This window comes from Erpetoichthys calabaricus, chromosome 13, assembly GCF_900747795.2.
Source record: "Erpetoichthys calabaricus chromosome 13, fErpCal1.3, whole genome shotgun sequence".
Taxonomy (NCBI): Eukaryota; Metazoa; Chordata; class Cladistia; order Polypteriformes; family Polypteridae; genus Erpetoichthys; species Erpetoichthys calabaricus.
The window spans coordinates 123,605,496-123,629,614 of NC_041406.2; the positions used below are offsets into that span (position 1 = coordinate 123,605,496).

The following is a 24,119-nucleotide window of genomic DNA, read 5'->3' on the forward strand; positions in this document are numbered from 1 at the left end:
TTCCTCTTTTTCTCTTCCCTGGCAGCTCTATCCTTAGCATCCTTCTCCCAATATACTCAGAATCTGTCCTCTGCATATGTCCAAACCAACGCAATCTCGCCTCTCTGACTTTGTCTCCCAACCGTCCAACTTGAGCTGACCCTTTAATGTATTCATTTCTAATCCTATCCACATTCTTGTCACACTCAGTGCAAACCTTAGCATCTTTAACTCTGCTACCTCCAGCTGTCTCCTGCTTTCTAGTCAGTGCTTTCTGGTCTTCAACCCATATAACATAGCTGGTCTCACTACTGTCCTATAGACCTTCCCTTTCACTCTTGCTGATACCCATCCGTCACAAATTACTCCTGACACTCTTCTCTACCCATTCCACCCTGCCTGCACTCTCTTTTTCACCTCTCTTCCACAATCCCCATTACTCTGTACTGTTGATCCCAAGTATTTAAACTCATCCACCTTCGCCAACTCTACTCCCTGCATCCTCACCATTCCACTGACCTCCCCCTCATTTACACACATGTATTCTGTCTTGTTCCTACTGACCCTCATTCCTCTCCTCTCTAGAGCATATCTCCACGTCTCCAGGGTCTCCTCAACCTTCTCCCTACTATCGCTACAGATCACAATGCCATCAGCAAACATCATAGTCCACAGGGACTCCTGTCTAATCTCGCTTGTCAACCTGTCCATCACCATTGCAAATAAGAAAGGGCTCAGAGCTAATCCCTGATGTAATCCCACCTCCACCTTGAATGCATCCGTCACTCCTACCACACACCTCACCATGGTCACACTTCCCTCGTACATATCCTGTACAACTCTTACATACTTCTCTGCCACTCCCAACTTCCTCATGCAATACCACAACTTCTCTTGAGGCAGCCTGTCACATACTTTCTCAAGGTCCACAAAGACGCAATGCAACTCCTTTTGCCCTTCTCTATACTTCTCCATCAACACCCACAGAGCAAACATTGCATCTGTGGTGCTCTTTCTTGGCATGAAACCATACTGCTGCTTACTAATCATCACTTCACTTCTTAACCTAGTTTCCACTACTCTTTCCCATAACTTCATGCTGTTGCTCATCAGTTTTATCCCCCTGTAGTTACTACAGTCCTGTACATCCTCAGGCATCCTCTTACTTTCCAAAATTCCATTAAACATTATGGTTAAAAACTCTACTGCCATCTCTCCTGAACATATCCATGCTTCCACAGGTATGTCATCTGGACCAACGGCCTTTCCATTTTTCATCCTTTTCATAGCTGTCCTTACTTCCTCCTTGCTAATCCGTTGCACTTCCTGATTCACTATTTCCAAATCATCCAATCTCTTCTCCCTCTCCTTCTCTTCATTCATCAACCCCTCAGAGTACTCTTTCCATCTGCTCAACAGACTCTCCTCTCTTGTGAGTATGTTTCCATCTTTATCCATTATTTCCCTAACCTGCAGCACATCTTTCCCAGCTCGGTCCCTCTGTCTAGCCAATCGGTACAGGTCCTTTTCTCCCTCCTTAGTGTCCAACCTCTCATACAACTTATCATACGCCTTTTCTTTAGCCTTCGCCACCTCTCTCTTCACCTTGCGCCTTATGTCCTTGTACTCTTGTCTACTTTCTGCATCTCTGTGACTATCCCACTTCTTCTTTACCAACCTCTTCCTCTGTATACTCTCCTGTACTTCCCCATTCCACCACCAGGTTTCCTTTTCCTCTTTCCTCTGTCCAGATGTCACGCCAAGCACCCTTCTTGTTGTCACCCTTACTACATCTGCTGTAGTTTCCCAACTGTCTGGTAACTCTTCATTATCACCCAGTACCTGTCTCACCTTCTCCATAAACTCAACCTTGCAGTCTTCCTTTTTCAACTTCCACCATTTGATCCTTGGCACTGCCCTCACTCTCTTCCTCTTCTTGATCTCCAACGTCATCCTACAGACCACCATCCTATGCTGCTTAATTACACTTTCCCCTGCCACCACTTTGCAGTCTTCAATCTCCTTCAGATTGACTCTTCTGCATAGAATGTAATCTACCTGTGTGCTTTTTCATTCCTTTACTTGACACCATACCTACCCATCACCTCCTCGTCTCCTCTATTCCCTTCACCAACATATACATTGAAATCCGCTCCAATCACCACTTTCTGTCCCTTGGGTACGCTGTTCATCACTTCATCCAACTCACTCCAAAAATCTTCTTTCTCATCCTTCGCACACCCAACTTGCGGGGCATATGCACTAACAACATTCATCATCACACCTCCAATTTCCAGCTTCATAATCATTACTGTGGCTGACACTCTTTTCACCTCCAAAACACTCTTGACATACTGTTCCTTCAGAACAGTATTTCCCTACCCCATTTCTCCTCCTATCCACACCATGATAGAACAATTTGAATCCACCTGGCCTTACTCCCCTTCCATTTAATCTCTTGCATGCACAATATATCAACTTTCCTTCTCTCCATCATATCTGCTAAGTCTCTCCCCTCACCAGTCATACTGCCAACATTCAAAGTTCCTACCTTCAGTTCCACTCTCTTTACCTTCCTCCTCTTCTCCTGCCTCCAGACACATCTCCCCCCTCTTCTTATCCTTCTTCTTCGGCCAACAGTAGCCCAATTTCCGCCAGCACCCTGTTGGCTAACAGTACTGGTGGCAGTTGTTGTTAGCCCAGGGCTCGACCGATCCGGTTTGGAAATTTGTATTGTTGTCCGCATAATGATTTGGCAAAATTTTTACACCAGATGCCCTTCCTGATGTAACCCTCCCCATTTATCCAGGCTTGGGACCAGCACGAAGAAACACACTGGTTTGTGCATCCCCTGTGGCTGGGTTAATGTTAAAAATTATTGTGTATGGTTTTTGTTTTGCACCTGGGTGCTATGTGATAAATATAACATTTTGCAAAAATATTTACAATAAAATAAAGAAAATAACTGAAATATTAACAAAAGACACACAAAAATAAAGTATCAGAGCATGATGTTACAAACGAATCTCCATGCATTATGAATACTGAAATACTATGTTGCACCTAGAGTAATTATACAACCATACCTTATAACAGCAAAAGACATGAATAACTGTCTTTCTAGTGGCATGGCTTATTCAATTACTTATCTACAATATATATGACTGCCAGTCACTCTTTGCCTTAACGTCTGTCTTAACATAGTGGAGCTCTGCTTTAAAGTAATTTTAATCTCTCTCCCATGGTCGATTTAAGCCTAGATGCAGGTCCACTTAAAAGATTTCTTTTCTTTACCTACAAGAAACCAGACTAGAATATACTTCGGTAGCCCCTGATTTCCCTGCACCATTGATTCCTCAATAACTTCTAAAAAGCTGAGTCTCTATTGTTGGTTTCTTCGTTGGCCCATTCCCTTAAAGGCAACTGTGTATGCCTTCTAGCAGTTGGGCAGTAGAAATGCACAGAAAACTATGAGCAACTATAGCCAAAGGATACAAAGAATGAGCAACTTGGAATCATTTTTAAATGTACAAAATGTCCCTGGTTTGTTTGTTTGTTTGTTTATTTATTTATTTATCATATGTAGGTTAACACAAGGTCAACATTACAATGAAATGTGTATAACGAGAAAAAACAAGTCACTCAGCCTAGTTCCAGTAAAGCTAAAAATAATTTAAAAATTTACACGTTAAAAATAAACTAGCAATATAAAATAAAATGTGCATGTTTTAAAAGAAGTTATAGACCAATATGAGTTGAATGAGGAGCAAATACAAATGACAGTTATTGCACAGATAATGGTTTATAAAATGCAGATGCATATTCCATAAAGTACAAATGCATGTTCCAGTCAGTATTCCGAGTGTGTACAGGTACAGTTTGTATGTGAGTAGTGCAAGTCTTGTTCTTAAGTCTTGTAGTCCGAGCAGCCAGACTCCTGTATCGTCTGCCAGATGGTAACAAGGAGAACAACTGGTGTGCTGGATGGCTGTGGTCCTTTATGATGCTGCTTGTCTTGCGCAGGCACCGATGGAGGTAAATGTCTTCAATGGCAGGGAGACTCTTTCCCGTGATGTACTCTGCTACCTTCACCACTCTCTGTAGTGATTTCCGGCTGCTGGCAGAGCAGCTCCCATACCAGACAGTAATGTAGCCCATCAGCAGACTCGACCACACTCCTGTAAAAGTTTGAGGTGATGTTGGCATTCATTCCAACCCTCCTCAGGAAGTAGAGCCGCTGGCAAGCTTTCCTGACCACAGTGTCTGTGTGAAGGGTTCACAAGAGATCCTTGGTGATGTTTACTTTGAGGAACTTGAAGCTGTTAACCCTTTCAACTTCTCCGTCGCAGATGTGGATGACCTGGTGTTCTCCACCTTGCTGTTTCCGATAGTCCACGATCATCTCCTTGGTTTTGCTGACGTTAAGAGACAAGTTGTTATCCAGGCACCAGTTACTCAGTGCCAGCACCTCCTCTCTGTAGGCCTTCTCATCATTGCCAGTGATAAGGCCTATGATGGTTGTGTCGTCCACAAACTTGATAATAGTGTTTGTGCCGTGTTTTGCAACACAGTCGTGGGTGAACAAGGAATACAAGAGGGGGCTAAGCACACAGCCCTGCGGCGCTCCTGTGTTTAAAATGAGTGATGAGGACGTATATTTGCCGACTCTCACCACCTGAGGCCTGTTTGTGAGGAAAGAGAAAACCCATCTGCAGATGGTCGTCCCCAACCCAAGGTCATCGAGCTTCAAGATGAGTTTTGAGGGGATGATGGTATTGAATGCCGAGCTGTAATCTATAAACAGCATTCTTACATATGTATTTCCTTTTTCCAAGTGGGCGAGGGCAGTATTTATTGTTAGCGCAATGGCATCCTCTGTAGATCTGTTAGCTCTGTAAGCAAATTGGAGAGGGTCCAGCATGTCAGGGAGGGAGGAGCAGATATGACCTTTGACCAGTCGCTCGAAGCACTTCATGATGACTGATGTCAGTGCAACCAGGCGATAGTCATTCAGACAGGAGACCACCGGTTTGTTTGGGACAGGAATGATGGTGGATGCCTTGAAGGAAGTGGGGACCACCGACTGCCTCAGGTTAAAGATGTTGGTGAACACACCTGCTAGCTGGTCAGCACACACCCTGAGGGCACGGCCTGGGATGCCATCTGGTCCGGGAGCTTTGCAAGGGTTAACCTTTTTAAAGGACCTTTTCATGTCAGACGTTTCAAGGATCAGAGTGACAGACTCGCTGCCCCCTTGAGGATATAGCACCTGTTCTTTGTTAGCTGCATCAAAACGAGCATAGAAGGTGTTAAGCTCGTCTACAAGAGATGCAGTGGGCTGAACACTGACTGTGTTTTTCTTCTAGTCAGAGATGCAGCGCAGTCCATTCCACAGGCGCTTAGTGTCAAAGCTATGGTAGCTTGAGTCCACTTTGTCCCTGTAGTCCCGTTTGGCCTTCTTGATGGACTTCCGGAGGTCGTATCTGGCGGCTTTGTATGCATCAGAGTCCTCTGAGCCAAAGGCAGAGGTCCGCATCTTGAGCTTAGCCCGAATCTCCCCATTTACCCAGGGTTTCTGGTTAGGATATATGCAAACGGTGGTTTTAGTGACAACATCGTCAATGCACTTGCTGCTATATCCTGTGACAGAGTCTTTGAATTCATTGATGTTGCCATCAGCTATATCCTCAAACATCTGCCAATCAGTTGTTTCAAAGCAGTCCTGTAAGACCCCCTCAGCCTCACTGTCCCATTTGTAGATGTCCCTGTAAACCGGTTTTTCCTGTTTAAGTCTTTGTTTGTATGCAGGCAACAGCAGTATAGAGCAATGGTCTGCTCTTCCAAAAGCTGGTCGGGGGAGGGGTTTATAAGAGTCCTTGAATAGGGTGTAATGGGGTGATCCAGTGTCTGATCACCTCTTGTGGGGAAAGAGATGTGCTGATAGTATTTAGGGAGAACTTTCTTCATGTTTGCTCTATTAAAGTCTCCCAACACAATAAATGCTGCTTCTGGGTTAGCGTTCTCTATTCCACTGATGACGTCATACAGTTCATCCATAGCCGAAGCTTTATCAGCTTGTGGAGGGATGTAACCAACTGAAAGGAGAACTGAACTGAACTCCCTCGGGAGGTAAAAGGGTCTAACTTTAATGGTCAGCAACTCAAGAACCGGTGAGCAGTACGTTTTTAAAACACACACATCCGTAGCCCACGAAGAGTTTCTCTAGCTAGGAACCTTTACCTGTCAGCTAAGAGGTCTTGTGATTTCTTGCCAGTCTTGACAACCTTGTTTTTTCAGAATTTGCATCATGTCAAGTGTTCTGTCTTTTCTGATACCACTGCCTTTGGCATGTGTTTTATGTTTCTTATTAGACAACCTTGTGTTTGCCTAAATTTCTTTATCAATTAAATTGAGATTTTGGATATCTATGTAGCATTTTATGTATACAGCACGATATTAAAATAATATTTTATTCTTTAATATAGGCCTGTGTGCTGACTACGGATGGTCCCTGCTTTATTTGTTTTATGTGACTTACCTTAGATCTCCGAGTTTAATCAGTTACTGGCTATTCTTATTGTATTTTATCTTGAAAGAATTCTGTAATTTGTAAAAGTAATGTGAATCACATCACACCCATAGTGAACTATGGAAGAAATAAATACATTGTTTACTTATTATGTCTACAGGTGCCCAACTGGTGAAATAACACTTTCAGATAATGTTTCTGGTGTGCAGCACTGTGCCCCTTCACTATGTAGCAAGTCACCTTGCCACAATGGAGGCATCTGCATTATGGACTCTCCTGGGACATTCATTTGTCATTGCATGGATGGCTTTAAGGGACAATGGTGTGAGATAAGCCTGCTAAAGTCCAGCAAAATAGCAGCACTTAGCCCTAGCTCTATCCTGGCCATCAGCATGTGCCTTCTAATCTTCATAGGTATGTATAACAATCAGATTTACAGTTCAATTGTGACTAGATCAGATCATCGTGTTTAATCCAACTGACTTTCCTACTGTACATGACTAACATAAAATATATTAGTTATAGTATCATCTTATTGACTTTAATTTCATAAAGGAAAGAGGTAGAAAAAAAACTATACAATGAGGATTTGTTTGGGAGACCTTCTAATGAACGTAGCTGTAAGTTACCAAAAATAGAATTGAGTGGGACCACCTGGTATAAGATTTGTGGTGCCAGAGAGTGGAGCAAGTTGCTTATTGGCCAAGCATACAATACAAATTTCATTGTACTCTGCACACATAACAGTACATCTAAACTGAAATGATTACACTACATTACATTTTTGTCAAATCAACACCTTAGACTTTTAAGTACACCAGTGCCACTGATCACCTTCATGTGATCACTAAGTCTGCAATATTAATCAACATTCAGCATTATGTGCCTTCTGTGCAGTGGTGTGTGCATGTACAATAAAAATGAATGAGGAAATAAAACAAAAAGGCATATTATGCGATATATATTAAAGATCAAGGAAACAACATGAAGTGCCATTAACCAGTTGCTATTTTTTTATAGTACATGCCAAGTTGCTTTTGCTGAGAATATAGCATAGATCAGAGTAAGAGAACAACTAAGGATATGGTTGAGTGAGTAAAAGTAATAAGTAACTTTTTACAGTTTCTTGTTAGTAGACTTTTACTCAAATCCATGATTTTATGAGGCAATTCTACATTTAGGTCCAGATGCCAGCACAGAGCAGTGATTATACCAATTTGGAATAAACTATGAATTATTTTTAATCATCTTTATAACATTAATGAATGTGGAGCATAAGCTTTTGGTTCTGTCCCTTATAGTAGAGAATCCTAAAGCAATCTCTTTTCATGCCCCGTCCCAACCCTAAACCTCAACCCACCTGCTGCAGATGCTTTGCAGGTTAAGGCTAATGTTGCTTAGCTTCTATTGCATTTATTGTGTATGCAAATTTGTAATGTGTCAAAATTTACAGGATGCTTTGCAATTTAACACCATACATTGGTAAACTATTAATGTTTAATTTATTATGAACTTTATATCAACAGCATAACGCACAAAGTCATTTTTCAGTGTAGAAAAACAATTCAGTTGAAGTCAAGAATATTTTGGATTAGTTCAGATTAAATGTAAAGTTTAATAACCTAGTTCAAAGTATCCTGCCTAATTGAGTTGCAGAGGAAACACTTGACTCTTTTCTGCATAAAGAACCTGGTCTCAGACTTTTCTATTAACATTTTTCCAACCCCACTTTGTATCATCACAAACTTATGAGGAATTTCAATTTCAGATACATAATAAATGTGTCAGTTTTTAATATAAAAATGTTTCAAAAGTTCAGGCATTTAGTTTGAAAGTACATAGTCTTTTGATTTACTACCAAAGTATCAATGCATTTATGTTTCCTCAACAAGTTAAGATTGGCACTTGCACAATTATATAATAGAACTCATTTATAAGATATCTTTATTAAATTAGAATAATTTAAAAATAATGCAATAGGAGTTGAATGTATATTCACATTCAGGTTCAAATTGAGGTTCATTGTCATGTACAGTATTCAGAGTACAGTGACATTCTTACATGTATTCAGGACAATTTCTTATTTGATACTGTTTTTCCTATAATATGAAAATGATTTTATTTTTATATAAAGATTAAAAATTTACAGAAATATTTTAAGAAACAATAAGATTTCAAATGTTCATTATTTTTTATTATAGCAGAAATTCATAGTGTTGCCCATTTACACGAATGATGTTGATGAGACACAGAGTGCTTTGAAATGTTCCAAACTGCTAATGGAGTTACAGTTTTCTGTAGGTGTAGAACAAGAGTTCTCAAACTTTTTTCTTGGTGTACGACTGTAGTACTTTTTCCAGGCCATGGTCTGCAATGTTGAAATCACATTAAGCACCATTGTAGCCGAAGAATGAGCTTTTTCCTGGCAAGACTCCTTACTAATCAATGAGAATAAAGAAAGAAATTCACTAAAGTACAAGATAAAGCAGAATTTATGATGAGGAGTCTGATATATCATTGCAAGAAAGTAAGAGAAGCATAAGGAATCCTAGCAGATGCATGTTCAAAATACACGAATGAAAAAGATCATAAGCTGAAAACATAAAAAAATAATAATAATAATGGCTGCAGCAAATCCTACTTTGGCCAGTCACACATGAGTCTCGTGGGACTGAATGCAATTCTTTAATGAGAATACACATCTGGGTACAACTAGTTAAAAAGTTTGGAGCGAATAGCAGTGAAATCTGGTGCTGGAAAGGCTACACCCAGAGGGCTTTATCCTTAACACCTGCCCCTATTATCTCCAGTCCACACATTTCAAATCTCCGGGGTTCAGGGAGAGAACAATAAAAACTGAACAAAACACTTCACACTGCGAGAAAATAAAAAGCAAAAATGGCTGTTATCAATTCAGGAGCTTAGTACTACAAGGTAAATGAAGCTCAATGATTACCTTGTACTTTTTACTATTTGTACAACTATTTGGCTCCACACGTTTGAGAAGTGCTTCCTTCTGCTATAATATCTTTCCGTCATTTTGACTATTGCTCACTATATGTTATAACAGCAAACAGAGTATAGTTAAGCATTGCAACATATGGACATACTATGTCTTAAAACACCATGATTAGAACATTAGAATATTGGAACAGTCCAGATAAGAACTGGCCATTCACTACCCAACAAAGCTCGCCAGTCCTATCCACTTAATTCTTCTAAAAAAAAATCAAGTCTACTTTTATAAGTCCTTAAAGTCTTACTGTCTACCACGCTACATGGGAGCTTATTCCAAGTGTCTATGGTTCAGTGTTTATAAAAGTCTTCCTAATATACATATACATCCGGTGCCACCGAGAGTGGCAGCCTTTTCAGCAGCTCCGTGTATGACTGTATGTGTATGTGTACTTTTCTACTTTTATTTTTCTATTTTTATTTATTGATCACTCCTATCACTTTATTTTATGTGGATTTGTTCACTGGACACACTTACTTTTACAACGTGGGCATGGATTTTTACACGCCGAGACTCGCCTATTCAAGTACTCAACTTCGAGCGCTGAGAACAAATGCCAGTGCCGGTGTGGTTCCCTATTTACCCGACGAGGTAAGAAGGTGGTATCGTGGCAGCAGAGCGGGCACTAAGCTAAAAATGAAGCGGCTTGCGAGAAAGTGGCGTTTTAAACCTTCAGTGCCTTCTGTGATTCTGGGGAATGTGAACTCAATCTCAAATAAGATCGACGAACTGGCTGCGCTGGTGAAAAATGTCAGAACCTACAGAGAATGCAGTTTGTTGTGTTTTTGCGAAACGTGGCTAACTAACACCATCCCAGATGCTAACGTGGAGCTACCCGGGTTTAGCACAGTTAGAGCGGACAGAGACGCAAGTACCTGAGGGAAGCACAAAGGAGGAGGACTCGCTCTCTATGTTAATACACGGTGGTGTAACTCTGGACATGTTAACGTCAAAATCTCCACTTGCTGCAGGGACATCAAACTGTTGGCCGTAAGTTTACGTCCCTATTACTTGCCCAGAGAGTTTGGACACGTCATTGTTGTTATTGTATACATTCCTCCTCGGGCGGACGTGGACACAGCGAGTGACATCATCCATTCTGCTGTTGCTAAGTTACAAACGCAGCACCCTGAGGCGCTTGTGCTAATCGCTGGAGACTTTAACCATGTGACGCTGGACAAAACATTACCTGCCTTCTCCCAGTATGTGGACTGTAACACCCGGGGAAATAAGACTATTGATTTACTGTATGCAAACGTTAAAGACGCATACAACGCCACCCTGCTGCCTGCTCTTGGGAAAGCAGATCATAACCTGGTTCTGCTTCAGCCTCACTACAAACCAAAAGTGAGGGTCCTACCTGCAACCACACGATCATTCAGGAAGTGGACCCCGGAGGCTGAGAATACTCTGAGAGAATGTTTTGGAACTACAGACTGGGATATCCTGCAGGGATCACATAGTGAGACCATTGAGGAAGTTGTTGACTGCACTGCACTGTTCAATCACTTCTACACCCTCAATTCTATCCTGATTATTATCACAAAATAATAAATCCAGACAAGCTTCACCCCACGTTGGTGCTTTAACATACTGTGTGTTAAAAAACAGTCATTGATTATTTCTCAAAAGTTTTGCTGTTGTGCTCTGCCATTTTCAAGGTTATCCCAGTTAATATTCGAATAATTAAAGTCCCCTATGACTATAATATCCCCCTGTAAATTTGCCTTTTTAATATTACTAAAAAGATATGTGTTGAAATTACTCTCTGCACTGGGTGGTCTATAACACACTCCTAAAATAAAACCTCTTTCCCTAATGTTTTCCAGGCTAAGCCACATGTCCTCACTAAGATAGGGATCATCGTACAACTGAATAGGACTTGTGTTTAAATTCTGTTTGACATAAACAGCAACCCCATCTCATTTTCTCTTCTATGTGTTCTCTATGTATGTTATATTTGTATTTGTTATTTAGCCAGGTTTCCCTTACTGCTATAATATCATAATTATGCTTTTCTCTGTCTGTTCTCCTAACTTTTCGCTCCTCTTATTCCTTACTTAAAGGCACTCTACTCGCACCATTTATATTTCCCCATATTAATGAACCCTTACGCTGTCGCCCACTTAACTGCTTTACTTCCAGAATGCTAAGAACTGTTCAATCTAAAATAAATAAATAAATAAAACCTGCATTGTGAATATCTGCTGCTAGTTAATTTCTTACTGTCTTATCTGCTCCTACAGCCTCTTGTGTTTGATTGGGCATCTTAACACTGGCCACTTACCTATGCACCACTGAGCCTTCCCCTTTATTTCTTTGAAGTCAGCCGCGGCTCTTTTTTTAAACTAAGGATTTGCTGTTTCTGTTACTTGTTAACTATTTATTGCTACAATGTAGTTATTTACTTGCAGATGCCAGTGTCAATTGCTGCTGCTTTCTGTCCTGCCTCTTTGACACTAGTTCAGATACAAATAACAAGAACAAGTACATATAACAAGTAACTCTTCCAAGTGGACTCCCAAAACATTCAGCTACTTTTGCTCTTGTGCGGGCAAAAAAAAAAATAGCAAAAGGAGGATGTGCTGCATTGTTAATAATGGCACCCATTTTTGTTTTAATTCTCTTCTTTGCTACCACCTCCAGGGGGTCCAGAGTGCATCCTTTAACTAAGCCTGCCATTCTAATTAGCTTTTTGATTCAGTGGGCCTTTCTTGAAGTGATTTTACCAGTCCAACACACCACAGCATTGAAAATCACACTGACCACCACAGAGTCACAGAAGATGTGAAGGATGTCACTTCCCACATTAAAGGAATACAGTTTCTTAAGGAAAAAGGAGCCAGCTCTGCCATTTCTTATATAGCTCCTCTGTGTTCCAAGACAAGTCCAACCTGTCATTAATTTGGATCCGCAAACTTTAATTGGGTTTTACTCACATGTCCATTTTTAAGAGCACATCAGGTGGCTACAGACCTAACATATATTTTCTTTAAATGTTTTAAACAATTCCAAATTTCTCTTTTATCATGTCTGCTATAATACTAAAAGAACAAGTGCAGACCATCAGTAATCTGGCAACATCCATTTCAAGGATTTGTAACATTTGCAAAATCAAAAATTTTGAATTAACATAAGCCATCGTAGATCAGGGTGATCATTAAGAAATGTTAATGATTTACTTCATGAGGTAGAAGCACATAATTAACAAGAATAGTTGCATATTTCAAGTATATGAAATATTATAATGTGTGCTTTAATTGAAATGTTTAAAGTCTAAATGTTCTCAGTTGTAATAGAAAGTTGTCATTTTTCACCATCTGATGGAGGTCCTTAGAGGGCTAGATCACTAATGAAGGATCAAAAATAACATCATATTTGTAATCACTGACCATGAAATAGTCTATACCTTATGTTTAAAATGTTTCATTATTAACCTTCAGGGAGTGGCTTTTAGTAGGCTAGAACCACTGGTAATGAATCAGATATCAAAAATATTATCATATCTATGATCAATAACTTCAAAAGCTGCAGATCTCAGAGAGTTGTACAAAACACTTAAAGATGCAATTGCTGCCAAATGGACTTAATTAGATGAGGTGATAAGATTAATATTTAAGTGGTATTTTCGAGTTTCTTGAGATGGTATAAAAATGACTTTAATATATTATCTCATAACAATATAGCACTCTATTGTGATTTATACTGATGACAACTACGCACTCATGTTAGATGATTATAAAGCTCTACAATGTGGTACAGAATTTAGCATTACCTTTAAGCAGGATCAGAAGCAGAAGTTTAAAAAAACATTGAAAAATTAGAAAGCAGATCATTTAACTTTACACCACTGATAATAGAAAATTAATTGACATAATATCTGATCAAAAAACAAGGGATTTTATTGACCAAATACACTGTCAGTATCCATAGGATGGGTGACACAAAAGTTCTTTTATTTAGTCACTGCAACAAAACAGAGACAGTTGCAATATATATATATATATATATATATATATATATATATATATATATATATATATATATATATGTATATATATATGTATATATATAAACAGGAAACTGATTTTCCCACAGTTACACACTTTATTCAGAAAATATGGCCTCTAAATAATACTTGCAGATTAAAAATTGCATTAAAGAACTTAACCAGGACAGCCTAACATGTGACCAAGGATAGATATACTTGTCATTTATTTTTCAAATCATTGTTAATGCTTTGGTAACAAGACTTGCTCTCATGCTAATAAAGAACATTTTTTAATTTGACAAGTATATTGCAGTGTTTGTGTAAATTACATAGAAAATGCAATGTTGGAAAATTCATCTCATGTTTTATTTATTTAAAAGGCTAACATGTTTGAACACATTAATTACCTTTACTGATGTACTCCTTAGATGTCTTTTTTATCTCTGGTATGCACAGCTGTATTAGTTGCTGTTACAGTATGGCACCAAAAGGGAACTACTAGAAGATTTCGGAAGAATGTGGTTTATCACATTCCTACAGAAAATGAAAGTTGGGAGAATATTCGGGAAAATGTCCTTAACTACAATGAAGAGGGAGGAGGAGAACAGGATCAGGTAAGAAAGCAGTACTTGAATGAGTTCCTGCTGGAGCCCCAAAAATTGACTTGTCCCATATTTAGACAAACTATTTGTTTTTATCCAGTAGAATACAGTATTATTTTCTGTTTGTGTATTTTTTTTTCATTTTGGTTTATTGTTTGGAATATATCGATTAATAATCACTGGACAATGAAGATTTTGCTTCCTGAACATTTTTAGGTATGTCTTATGGATTTTGGCCTACTGATCACAAAAATCACCTTTAAATTTTCCTATCACATAGCATTTTATTGCAATTGTCTATTTTTTTGATTTCCTCTCATATTTTGAAGTCTACTAATATGTTGCCCATAAAGTAAGCTTTTTTGTTTAGTCCAGGCATGCCTGGCCTTGCACCCAGGTAGCAAAACATGAAATGTGTATACTAAGGCTTAGGCGTACCAGGGCATGCTTAGTCAGGATGGATGTTGTGAAAAAAGGATATTAATGCACCTCGTATACACATATGCTTTGCATTATGTTGATATCAGTTTGTACATATGCAGATGTACATTTACCACTTATTGTCTAGAGTACAAATTGTTACAGCAGAACAGTCTTGCAATAGCCACCATACATTTGGTTTCATTTGTGGAGAGTATACACTGAAGCAATAAAGATGTAGTATGACTGAACTTGTTAAGAAAGCATATGAGCTCTACTTTGGCTAAAAAAAAAACCGTTTCTTGTACAACATGTGCTGTCAATCTGAGAGCTTAGTTTAGAGGTAATCAGAAGTAAATGCCATTCGCAGTCCTGATGTTTTGGGGAGAACAGAAAGATCATGAAGAATTGTTACTAATGTCTGATCAATTTCTCTGGCTTCTCTACTTTTTTTTTTTGGTTTTATTTTATTATTTTTATTTTATTTCTTGTACAATGTTGTCCTTAAAACCGAGACAGTGAATTCAAAATTTCTATTTCTAATGTTTATAGAAGAATTTCAGACTGAAGAATAAATGATGAATATGAGGTGAAAGTACAGAATATTATATTTGGTATTTCATTTACCTAACTAATTAATTTAAAGTAACTTTAAGCAGTACATAAAAGTCATGTCAGATGTAATATTTGGTTGTAAATCATTGTAACCACGCTTTGTTCAAGATTGGGAAATAAATATGAATAGGTCATTTTTTTCCATTCTTACACTAGAGGTCACCCTTTACTGAAGAAAGGGGAGAAGAGAGCCAGAGAGGATTGAAAGTGGACTGAAATTGCCAGGTTAACAAACAGAAACATAAGGAATAGAATTTTGAACCTCAAGCTGTTTATTCCTTTGGGGTAGTTTGATTACACTTGCGAAAGAAAATGTATGTATAAGAAATTAAGCAATTTTAGGGGATTTTTTCCATCCATCCATCCATCCATTTTCCAACCCGCTTAATCTGAACACAGGGTCACGGGGGTCTTCTGAAGCCAATCTCAGCCAACACAGGGCACAAGGCAGGAACCAATCCCGGGCAGGGCGCCAACCCACCGCAGGACACACACACACACCAAGTACACACTAGGAACAATTAAGAATCGGAGGAAACCCATGCACGCACTGGGAGAACATGCAACCTCCATGCAGGGAGGACCCGGAAGCAAACCCAGGTCTCCTTACTGCGAGGCACCACGACTGCTGAAGGTCTGTGCATCGGAGCTGGGGGGTCCTCTACAGTGCATCTTCAATCTGAGCCTGGAACAGGGGAGAGTCCCAAGGCTTTGGAAAACATCTTGTATCACCCCAGTCCCAAAGGTATCACGTCCTAGTGAGCTGAATGACTTTCGGCCTGTTGCTCAGACATCACATGTGATGAAGACCATGGAGAGGCTGCTGCTTCACCACCTTAGGCCACAGGTTCAACACGCCCTTGACCCTCTGCAGTTTGCATATCAGGAGAGGGTGGGAGCGGAGGATGCCATCATCTATATGCTACACCGATCCCTCTCTCACTTGGACAGAGGCAGTGGTGCTGTAAGAATTATGTTTCTAGACTTCTCTAGCGCCTTCAACACAATCCAACCTCTGCTCCTTAGGGACAAGCTGACAGAGATGGGATTAGATTCATACCTAGTGGCATGGATCGTGGACTATCTTAAAGACAGACCTCAGTATGTGCGTCTTGGGAACTGCATGTCTGACATTGTGGTCAGCAACACAGGAGCGCCACAATCGGACTTCCAATACAACTCGGAGTCCTGCCATGTGCAAAAGTTCGCTGATGACACTGCTATCGTGGGCTGCATCAGGAATGGGCTAGAGGAGGAGTATAGGGACCTAATCAATGACTTTGTTAAATGGTGCCACTCAAACCACCTACACCTGAACACCAGCAAAACCAAAGAGCTGGTGGTGGATTTTAGGAGGCCCAGACCCCTCATAGACCCAGTGATCATCAAAGGTGACTGTGTGCAGATGGTGCAGACCTATAAATATCTGGGAGTGCAGCTGGATGATAAATTAGACTGGACTGCCAATACTGATGTGCTGTGCAAGAAAGGACAGAGTCGGTTATACTACCTTAGAAGGCTGGCGTCCTTCAACATCTGCAGTAAGATGCTGCAGATGTTCTATCAGACAGTTGTGGCGAGCGCCCTCTTCTACGCAGTGGTGAAAGACGCCTCACGTCTGGACAAACTGGTGAGGAAGGCAAGCTCTATTGTTGGCATGGAGCTGGACAGTGTAACATCTGTGGCAGAGCGAAGGGTGCTCAGCAGGCTCCTATCAATTATGGAGAATCCACTGCATCCACTTAATAGTATCATCTCCAGACAGAAGAGCAGCTTCAGCGACAGACTGCTGTCACTGTCCTGCTCCACTGACAGATTGAGGAGATTGTTCCTCCCCCAAACTATGCGACTCTTTAATTCCATCCGGGGGGGTAAACGTTAACATTTAACATTATACATAGTTATTGTCTGTTTTTCACCTGCATTATTATCATTCTTTAATTTAATATTATATTAATAGTATGCTGCTGCTGAAGAATGTGAATTTCCCATTGGGATTAATAAAGTATCTATCTATCTATCTATCTATCTATCTATCTATCTATCTATCTATCTATCTATCTATCTATCTATCTATCTATCTATCTATCTATCTATCTATCTATCTATCTATCTATCTACCACTGCGCCAGTATTCATATTATCTGCATATGTAATTAAAACTACACTTAAAAAGTCACTGTTGATATGTGAAAAAGTCACTGTTGATATGATATTCCCTCAGAAAAGAGGGAATTACACTCTTCAGCTGGGGAGGGAACAATTGCCCTTCATGGAGGAGATCTTGGGATTTTGCAATGACCGCACCATTTCTGTAGGTGCTGTACCAGTCTGTGGTGGTGAAGCGAGAGTTGAGTCTAAAGACAAAACTCGCAGTTTGCTGCTCAATCTACATCTTTGTCCTTATCTGTGGTCATGTGATGGGTAATGACCGAAAGAATGAGATCATGCGTACAAGCGACAGAAGTGAGGTTTCCTCACTGTGTTCTGGGCAGACACTTTGTGGCAGAGTGAGAAGCAACTGGGAGAGCCTCAGAGTAGAGTCGCTGCTCCTCTGGATTGAGATTAATTGGACTTTATATTAAAAATTTATATGGACTAGCAACCACCCGCAGAACTGCAAATGCCTAGCTTAACATATGGTTTGAGCAACAAGTCTCTCTGCAGATGAGAAAATTTAAGATTATCTGCAAATCTGTAAAGGACAAGCCAGATAAGCAAGACTGAAAAAGATGTGCAACATAAAATGTATGTTTTGCTATAATTAGTGTCAAACTGTGTCAACTAGCAGAAAGAGATTGCACAAATTTGTTTTACAAGGAAAGTCAAGAACCATCTGCTCATAAATCAACATTAACGTAAAACTGAAGCTTCATGAAGATCAATATGCACTGAATTGAATAGTCTAATTGGGAGTTGCATTGCTTCAAAACTAGACATCATGTTTGGCAGTAAATCAAAACTGCATACAGTATTGGTTAGAAATTAGAAGATAATAATTACATTGTCCTTATGTTGTGTCCTAGTATTGATATTTTATTTGAATAAGCATCACCAAATCACATTCCATGCACCTGATGTTACTGTGACAATAAATAATTTACTTCATTTATATTACGTGAATGTGTGGTGTATGAAGCATTAGGGTGCAGAGGTGTTTTGCTGTTTGAGAGTCAGGGGCTTGCTATATTTTTTTCTATGTAGGCTACTTCAGAATGCTTGACCAGAACAAGGTACCATTTGTCAAAAAGTTGACACTGAACAAAAACTTGATTTCACAAAAAAAACAATGATTCTGAACAGAATCTGACAGAACACCTCAAAAAGCAGTAGTGGTCAAACACTTGATCTAAGTCCTGTTGAGATGCTGTGGGGAGATCCTGAAGCAAACAGTACATGCAAAGCAGCCAGCACATATACATTTGATGTAATTCTAAATCATGAAGGGAGGAAAGTTTTCCTTAGGCAGAAGTGAGCAACTGAGTGAGACAGTTACAGGAATACCTACATGAAGAAACTTGGTAGGGGTACAATTTTGCACACCAGGAAAGTACATTTTTGTTGATTTTTTTGAATGATTAATTGTAGAGCCCCATTTTTTGAAAGGTGTCAGGATCTGAAGCCACTTAACTGAATCAAGGCTCCCAAACTGACATCACTAAACTCACTCTTTGTTCTTTTGTATTAAAAGTATCATTTTTGTGTATTTTAGGGAGGGGGGAGAGCAGGTTTTCTGATGTCAGCCTCATTTTTTAGCCAGTGAAGTGCATTCTCTTTTGAATTAAAACCAGGATACCGACTTTTGCCCTGACACTTTTTTCCCTCAAATTACATCCTTAGTTACATTGGTAATGTGTTTTAGGTTAATGTCTTGCTAATCCAGTTGTATGCAATGTGCCTGTGCAGTACATTAATCATTACTATATAGGCCTATGAGATTTTTTCTGTACACTTTGAAGTTGTTCTTCTCCTCCATTTATTAGTAATCTCATCAGGTTACTAATCTGTTCCTTTCATTGCAGTTTTATTTTACCCTTAGAGATGGTCAGGTATATTTTTAATTGACCATAACTCTCTATTTTATTTATCGTACTTATTATGTGTTGTCATCAAAAGTCCCTATGCATTATTCACTTTGTCATCACACACTCTATTTGTGTGTGAGAGTTCTCAAGCTCATTTTGACCCTTTCTCCCTGGTATACTCTAATTTACTGAGGCAGGCCTTTACCATGTTGTTTTAACTTGTCTGTTGTATCTTTAATGGATGTAAATAACTATGTTGCGTTCTTGGTATTTTTATGATGTTACCCAAAAGAAAACTGGTAACTTCAGTATTTAAGAGTGACAGACATTTTCCACATTATACACTGAAACCTTAAAAACTTTTATATACGATTGTATTCATGGTATACTGTATTTGTACACTGGGAACAGATATTGCGTGCAGTGTGGAAGTGAGGATGGCAATGTATCTCTGACTATATTTGTGTTGATTTAATTATACCAGTGGTTTTCAATCCCAGTCCCAGGGGAGTCCTGGGGCTACATGCTTTTTAGTCCAACTTGTTTCCCAATTTGTGAGTTGTTTTATTTCTAACTGATTTCACTGATTAGATGATATCATTAATTAGATGACTTTTTTCTCCTCTCATTCTTCATTTAGAAAAGAGCAGTAATATGGGAGTTAGTTTCATAAGGCATTTAGAAATATTCATATTTCTGCACAATTTTAACCTCTTATATCTCTTTGGTCATTTTCCTATTGATTCACATTTTCTGTGGAGTTTTCACCCTTAAATGTACCTTAATATTGACAATTAATAACAAGTAAAGTAAATACCTAGGCTTCAGTTACAGACCAACAAGCTTGATCATCAGGAAGCGATATTTAAATAGCCAGAACACAACAGAATGAAAATCATAATGATGATGAACACTTTAATAGCAAATATTAAAAATAAGTAAATTATTGCTGTGTAACACATAAGTGTTTAATACGTTTAAATTGAATTAGACAACCCAGGTTTGAAATTTCTGGTTTAAAGCCATTTATCATTCTGTTGGCCCTGGGGCCTGCTTCATTCATTGTTAATTGTCACTATTAGAATACAAATAACGGAGCAACTCCACAGAAAAAAAAGCTTTTGTACAGTTAACAACAACAGCTGCACAATTTACAACATTAGAAACAATATAATCCCTTTGAGGGGGGAAAAAACATGATTTACAATGCATTTACTGCTAGCTCACTTACATTTGCTAAGCAATTATGTTTTAGAACTGCAGACAATAGATAGAAAGAAAGAAAGAAAGAAAGAAAGAAAGAAAGAAAGAAAGAAAGAAAGAAAGAAAGAAAGAAAGAAAGAAAGAAAGAAAGAAAGAAAGAAACTTTATTAATCCCAAAGGAAATTGTAGGGTTACAGCAGCAAACAAAAAAGGCACAGATATACAGTAAATAATGATGTAATGATCAAGATATATTCCATTTAGTGTTTGGTAGTCTTCCGTCCGTAGACATTAGCACCTGATGCTGATACTCACGTTTTGTTTTGCTTTATTTTTTTTTTTACCTTTGTTTACCTGGTTAATTTTTATATGTGTTTGTTATGTCATCTCTGTTATTTTGCAGAATGTGGGTATTCAGTTCGTCTGTGGGGGTATGATAGCTATAAAAGTGTGTTTTATCTCTGAAGATACATGATGTATCTAGCACCCAAATTCTTGTACTGCTGAGGTTTGGTTCTGATATCTACTTTATATATATAAAATCCTAAGCCTAAAAGTGCAATGATTTTATGTCACATTTTTTGTCACGCTTTAAATCTGGCTTATTTTTAAACCTACATATATATGTTTGGTATCATTCTTTACAGAATTTATCGAACTTTAATGTGATGTTGTTAGATTTTCAGATTCTTTTTCTGTTTTTAAATTATAAACTAAAATATCAAGAACTCATGTCCCTTCGAGATGAGACTGTATGCCAAGACATTTAACCACGCCCAGGGCCAGAAATAAAAGACAAAGAGTAGATGACAAAGACAGCCGCTGTACAGGCTTTTAAATGTTCGAAGCACAGTGCGAGATGCAGATCATGCAACAAACCAGCAGCAGAAATCCAGCAGCTGATCAAGCAAAGAGGAGGTAAAAAAACCTCAAAATAGTTAGTTAACCCCTAAATAGTTAGTATATCGTTTTATGTATTAATGATACTGATATTGACCGTGTTTTGGGATTTCCTTCAATTTTTTGAAGTGTGTTGGCTCTTCTCTAGACATATTGGATTTTCGTTGGGTAGAGTTTGAGATATGTAGTGTTTGAATGTAGTGTTACACTTCTCTGCTACGGTTATGTGTTTTTTCTGAGTAAGTGTAGATTTTAATATTCTTGACAGTTAAGTTTAAGTTGGTTTCTCAGTGTTATCACAATTGTCAGTCACTTTTTTTTTTTTTTTTTTTTTATTTTATTAATTTTCATTGTAATCATTCCATACAAACAGATCAATTTATAACCCAACAAATTTGAAGACAAATCAAACCCCACCCCTGAGAAGGAGAGCTTAGCTAAAGGAAAATTGCTTTAAGCTTTTTAATAAGGCAACATTAGACAAAAGAAGGGGAGAAGTAAATATCTATATAAATATGAGATGGAGAAGGGAGTTAAATGCAATAATAGTTAATTCTCTTATTCTAAATAATATTGATTAAATCCTGCCATGTTTTGAAAAAATTTTGTACAGATCCTCTAACTGAAAATTTGATTTTTTCCAATTTCAAATAATATAAAACATCGGTTTCCCACTGACTTATCAGAGGAGAGTTAGGATTCTTCCAATTTAACAAAATAAGTCTGCGTGCCAAAAGTGTAGTGAATGCAATCACCGTTTGCTTGTCCTTCTCCAATTCCAGTCCATCTGGAAGGACACCAAACACAGCTGTTAGTGGGTTAGGAGGGATTGTGATACTAAGGCTGTCTGAGAGGCACTTAAAAATTTTTGTCCAAAATGATGTTAGTTTGGTGCAGGCCCAGAACATGTGACCCAGTGAGGCAGGAGCTTGGTTGCAGCGCTCGCAGGTTGGATCCTGGCCTGGAAACATTTTGGACAGTTTTAAGCGAAACAGATGAGCTCGATATATAATTTTTAGTTGAATAATTCTCAGTCACTTTTTGATTATGTCATTTAAGTGAATGATACTTTTAGTTATAATGATAAACAGATCAAAGTCCTTTTAGGCACTAGCTCTACAACTAGTAAAGAATATGCCCCTGAAGTGAAAGATTTTGCTAATGCTATAATGGATCATACCAAACACAAAACCCAGATAAGAGATACATACATAATTTCTAGTCAATTATTGTAAACAGCAGGAGTTTTAGGATATCGAAAGGGTCATATTTGTATAAAGATATTTTTACTTTTATGTCTAAATGGTCTTCCATTTTAAACAAATGCTAAGAGGATTTATTATTACTTATTCTTGAAATGGGTAGGTCTGAAATATAAGATTTGAAAATACAGATTCAAAATATCGAAATAGATATTAGAAAAAACATTAATAGCGCACAAATAGATCAGATTATTGCTGAAAACAAACATTTATTAAAGCATCGATGTGACTATGAGACCAAAGGGGATGTACATTTACTGTTTTGTCCCTGTATATTGTTGTATGTAGGCTAAACAGAACGACTGGTCTGGATGCACATATTGGTGCACAAGTAATTTTAGAAGGTTGTTAGAAGGGGAACCATTTTCAAAACATTTCTAGGAATACCAGCACTCGGTCATGGACTTGAAATATGCCCTCCCGGAGATAGTCAGACCGCATCAGAGGGGTGGTGACTATGAGAAAGCTCTATTACTTTGGGAAGCTTTCTGGAGCTTTCATTTAAAAAACCAACTAGATTAAACGAATCATTTGATTGGGGATGCTACCTTTAAAATATACACATTTCTGTGCACCTTCAGATTTTTCCTTTGCCTTAATGCAAGACAAATGTTAGTGGGGTCAGTGTTTTATTACTGTATTAAATACAGAAATAACTAAAAAAAACTACAGTTTCTTTAGAGTTAACTCCTTTTGTATAACAATGTATGAATTTCAATTTCATTTAGAAATAGGTGTTTAATGTACGTCTGGATCTTACTGATACCTTCGGAAGTATACGATATTGTTTACTTTTAAGTTCAGTTAAGGGTGGCACGGTGGCTCCATGGTAGCGCTGCTGCCTTGCAGTAAGGAGACCTGGGTTTATTTCCCAGGTCCTCCCTGCGTGGAGTTTGCATGTTCACCCTGTGTCTGCGTGGGTTTCCTCCAGGTGCTCCGGTTTCCTCCCACAGTCCAAATACATGCAGGTTAGGTGCATTGGCGATCCTAAATTGTCCCTAGTGTATGCTTGGTGTGTGGGTGTGGGTGTGTGTGTGCATGTGCCCTGCGGTGGGCTGGCACCCTGCCTGGGGATTTGTTCCTGCCTTGCGCCCTGTGCTAGCTGGGATTGGCTCCAGCACACCCCTGTGACCCTGTGTTAGGATATAGCGGGTTGGACAATGACTGACTAACTAAGTTCAGGTATTTTTAAACATGATTTCTAGTACATCTCTTTTTGTTTGTACTGTTTTTCTGCATATGTTAGTGTGACAGAAAACCAATTGTAAATTGAATAGTTCAATGCGCTTTGGTAATGATTCCTAATTTGATATATTTTCCTAAGCCACCACCCAGGTGAAATTATTTCCTTGATAAAGGAACCGGAATGGTTCTGAAACATGTAAGGATTAAAAATGCAGTTGAACTTTTAATTGGAAAACAGTAAGAGCTGAGCTTTCAAACAGAGGTACACTCTATACCTGAGGAGAAAAGTCCTGTTGTCTCTTACTGGATGTAATGATCAAGATATATTCCATTTAGTGTCTGGTAGTTGTCTATTCTCTCCAGACATTAGCACTTGGTGCTGATATTCACAT

General features: G+C 38.7%; 1 protein-coding gene across 1 annotated transcript in view; it reads left to right on the top strand.

Annotated features, from left to right (window-relative positions):
* si:dkey-22o22.2 (neural-cadherin) overlaps positions 1-24,119 on the top strand; it is a 299,017-nt gene that overhangs the window by 245,941 nt on the left and 28,957 nt on the right. The window contains exons 31-32 of the mRNA XM_028817759.2: positions 6,669-6,922; positions 13,972-14,129. Of these exons, the coding sequence (XP_028673592.2) occupies positions 6,669-6,922; positions 13,972-14,129 (412 nt within the window). The remainder of the gene's footprint in view (positions 1-6,668; positions 6,923-13,971; positions 14,130-24,119) is intronic.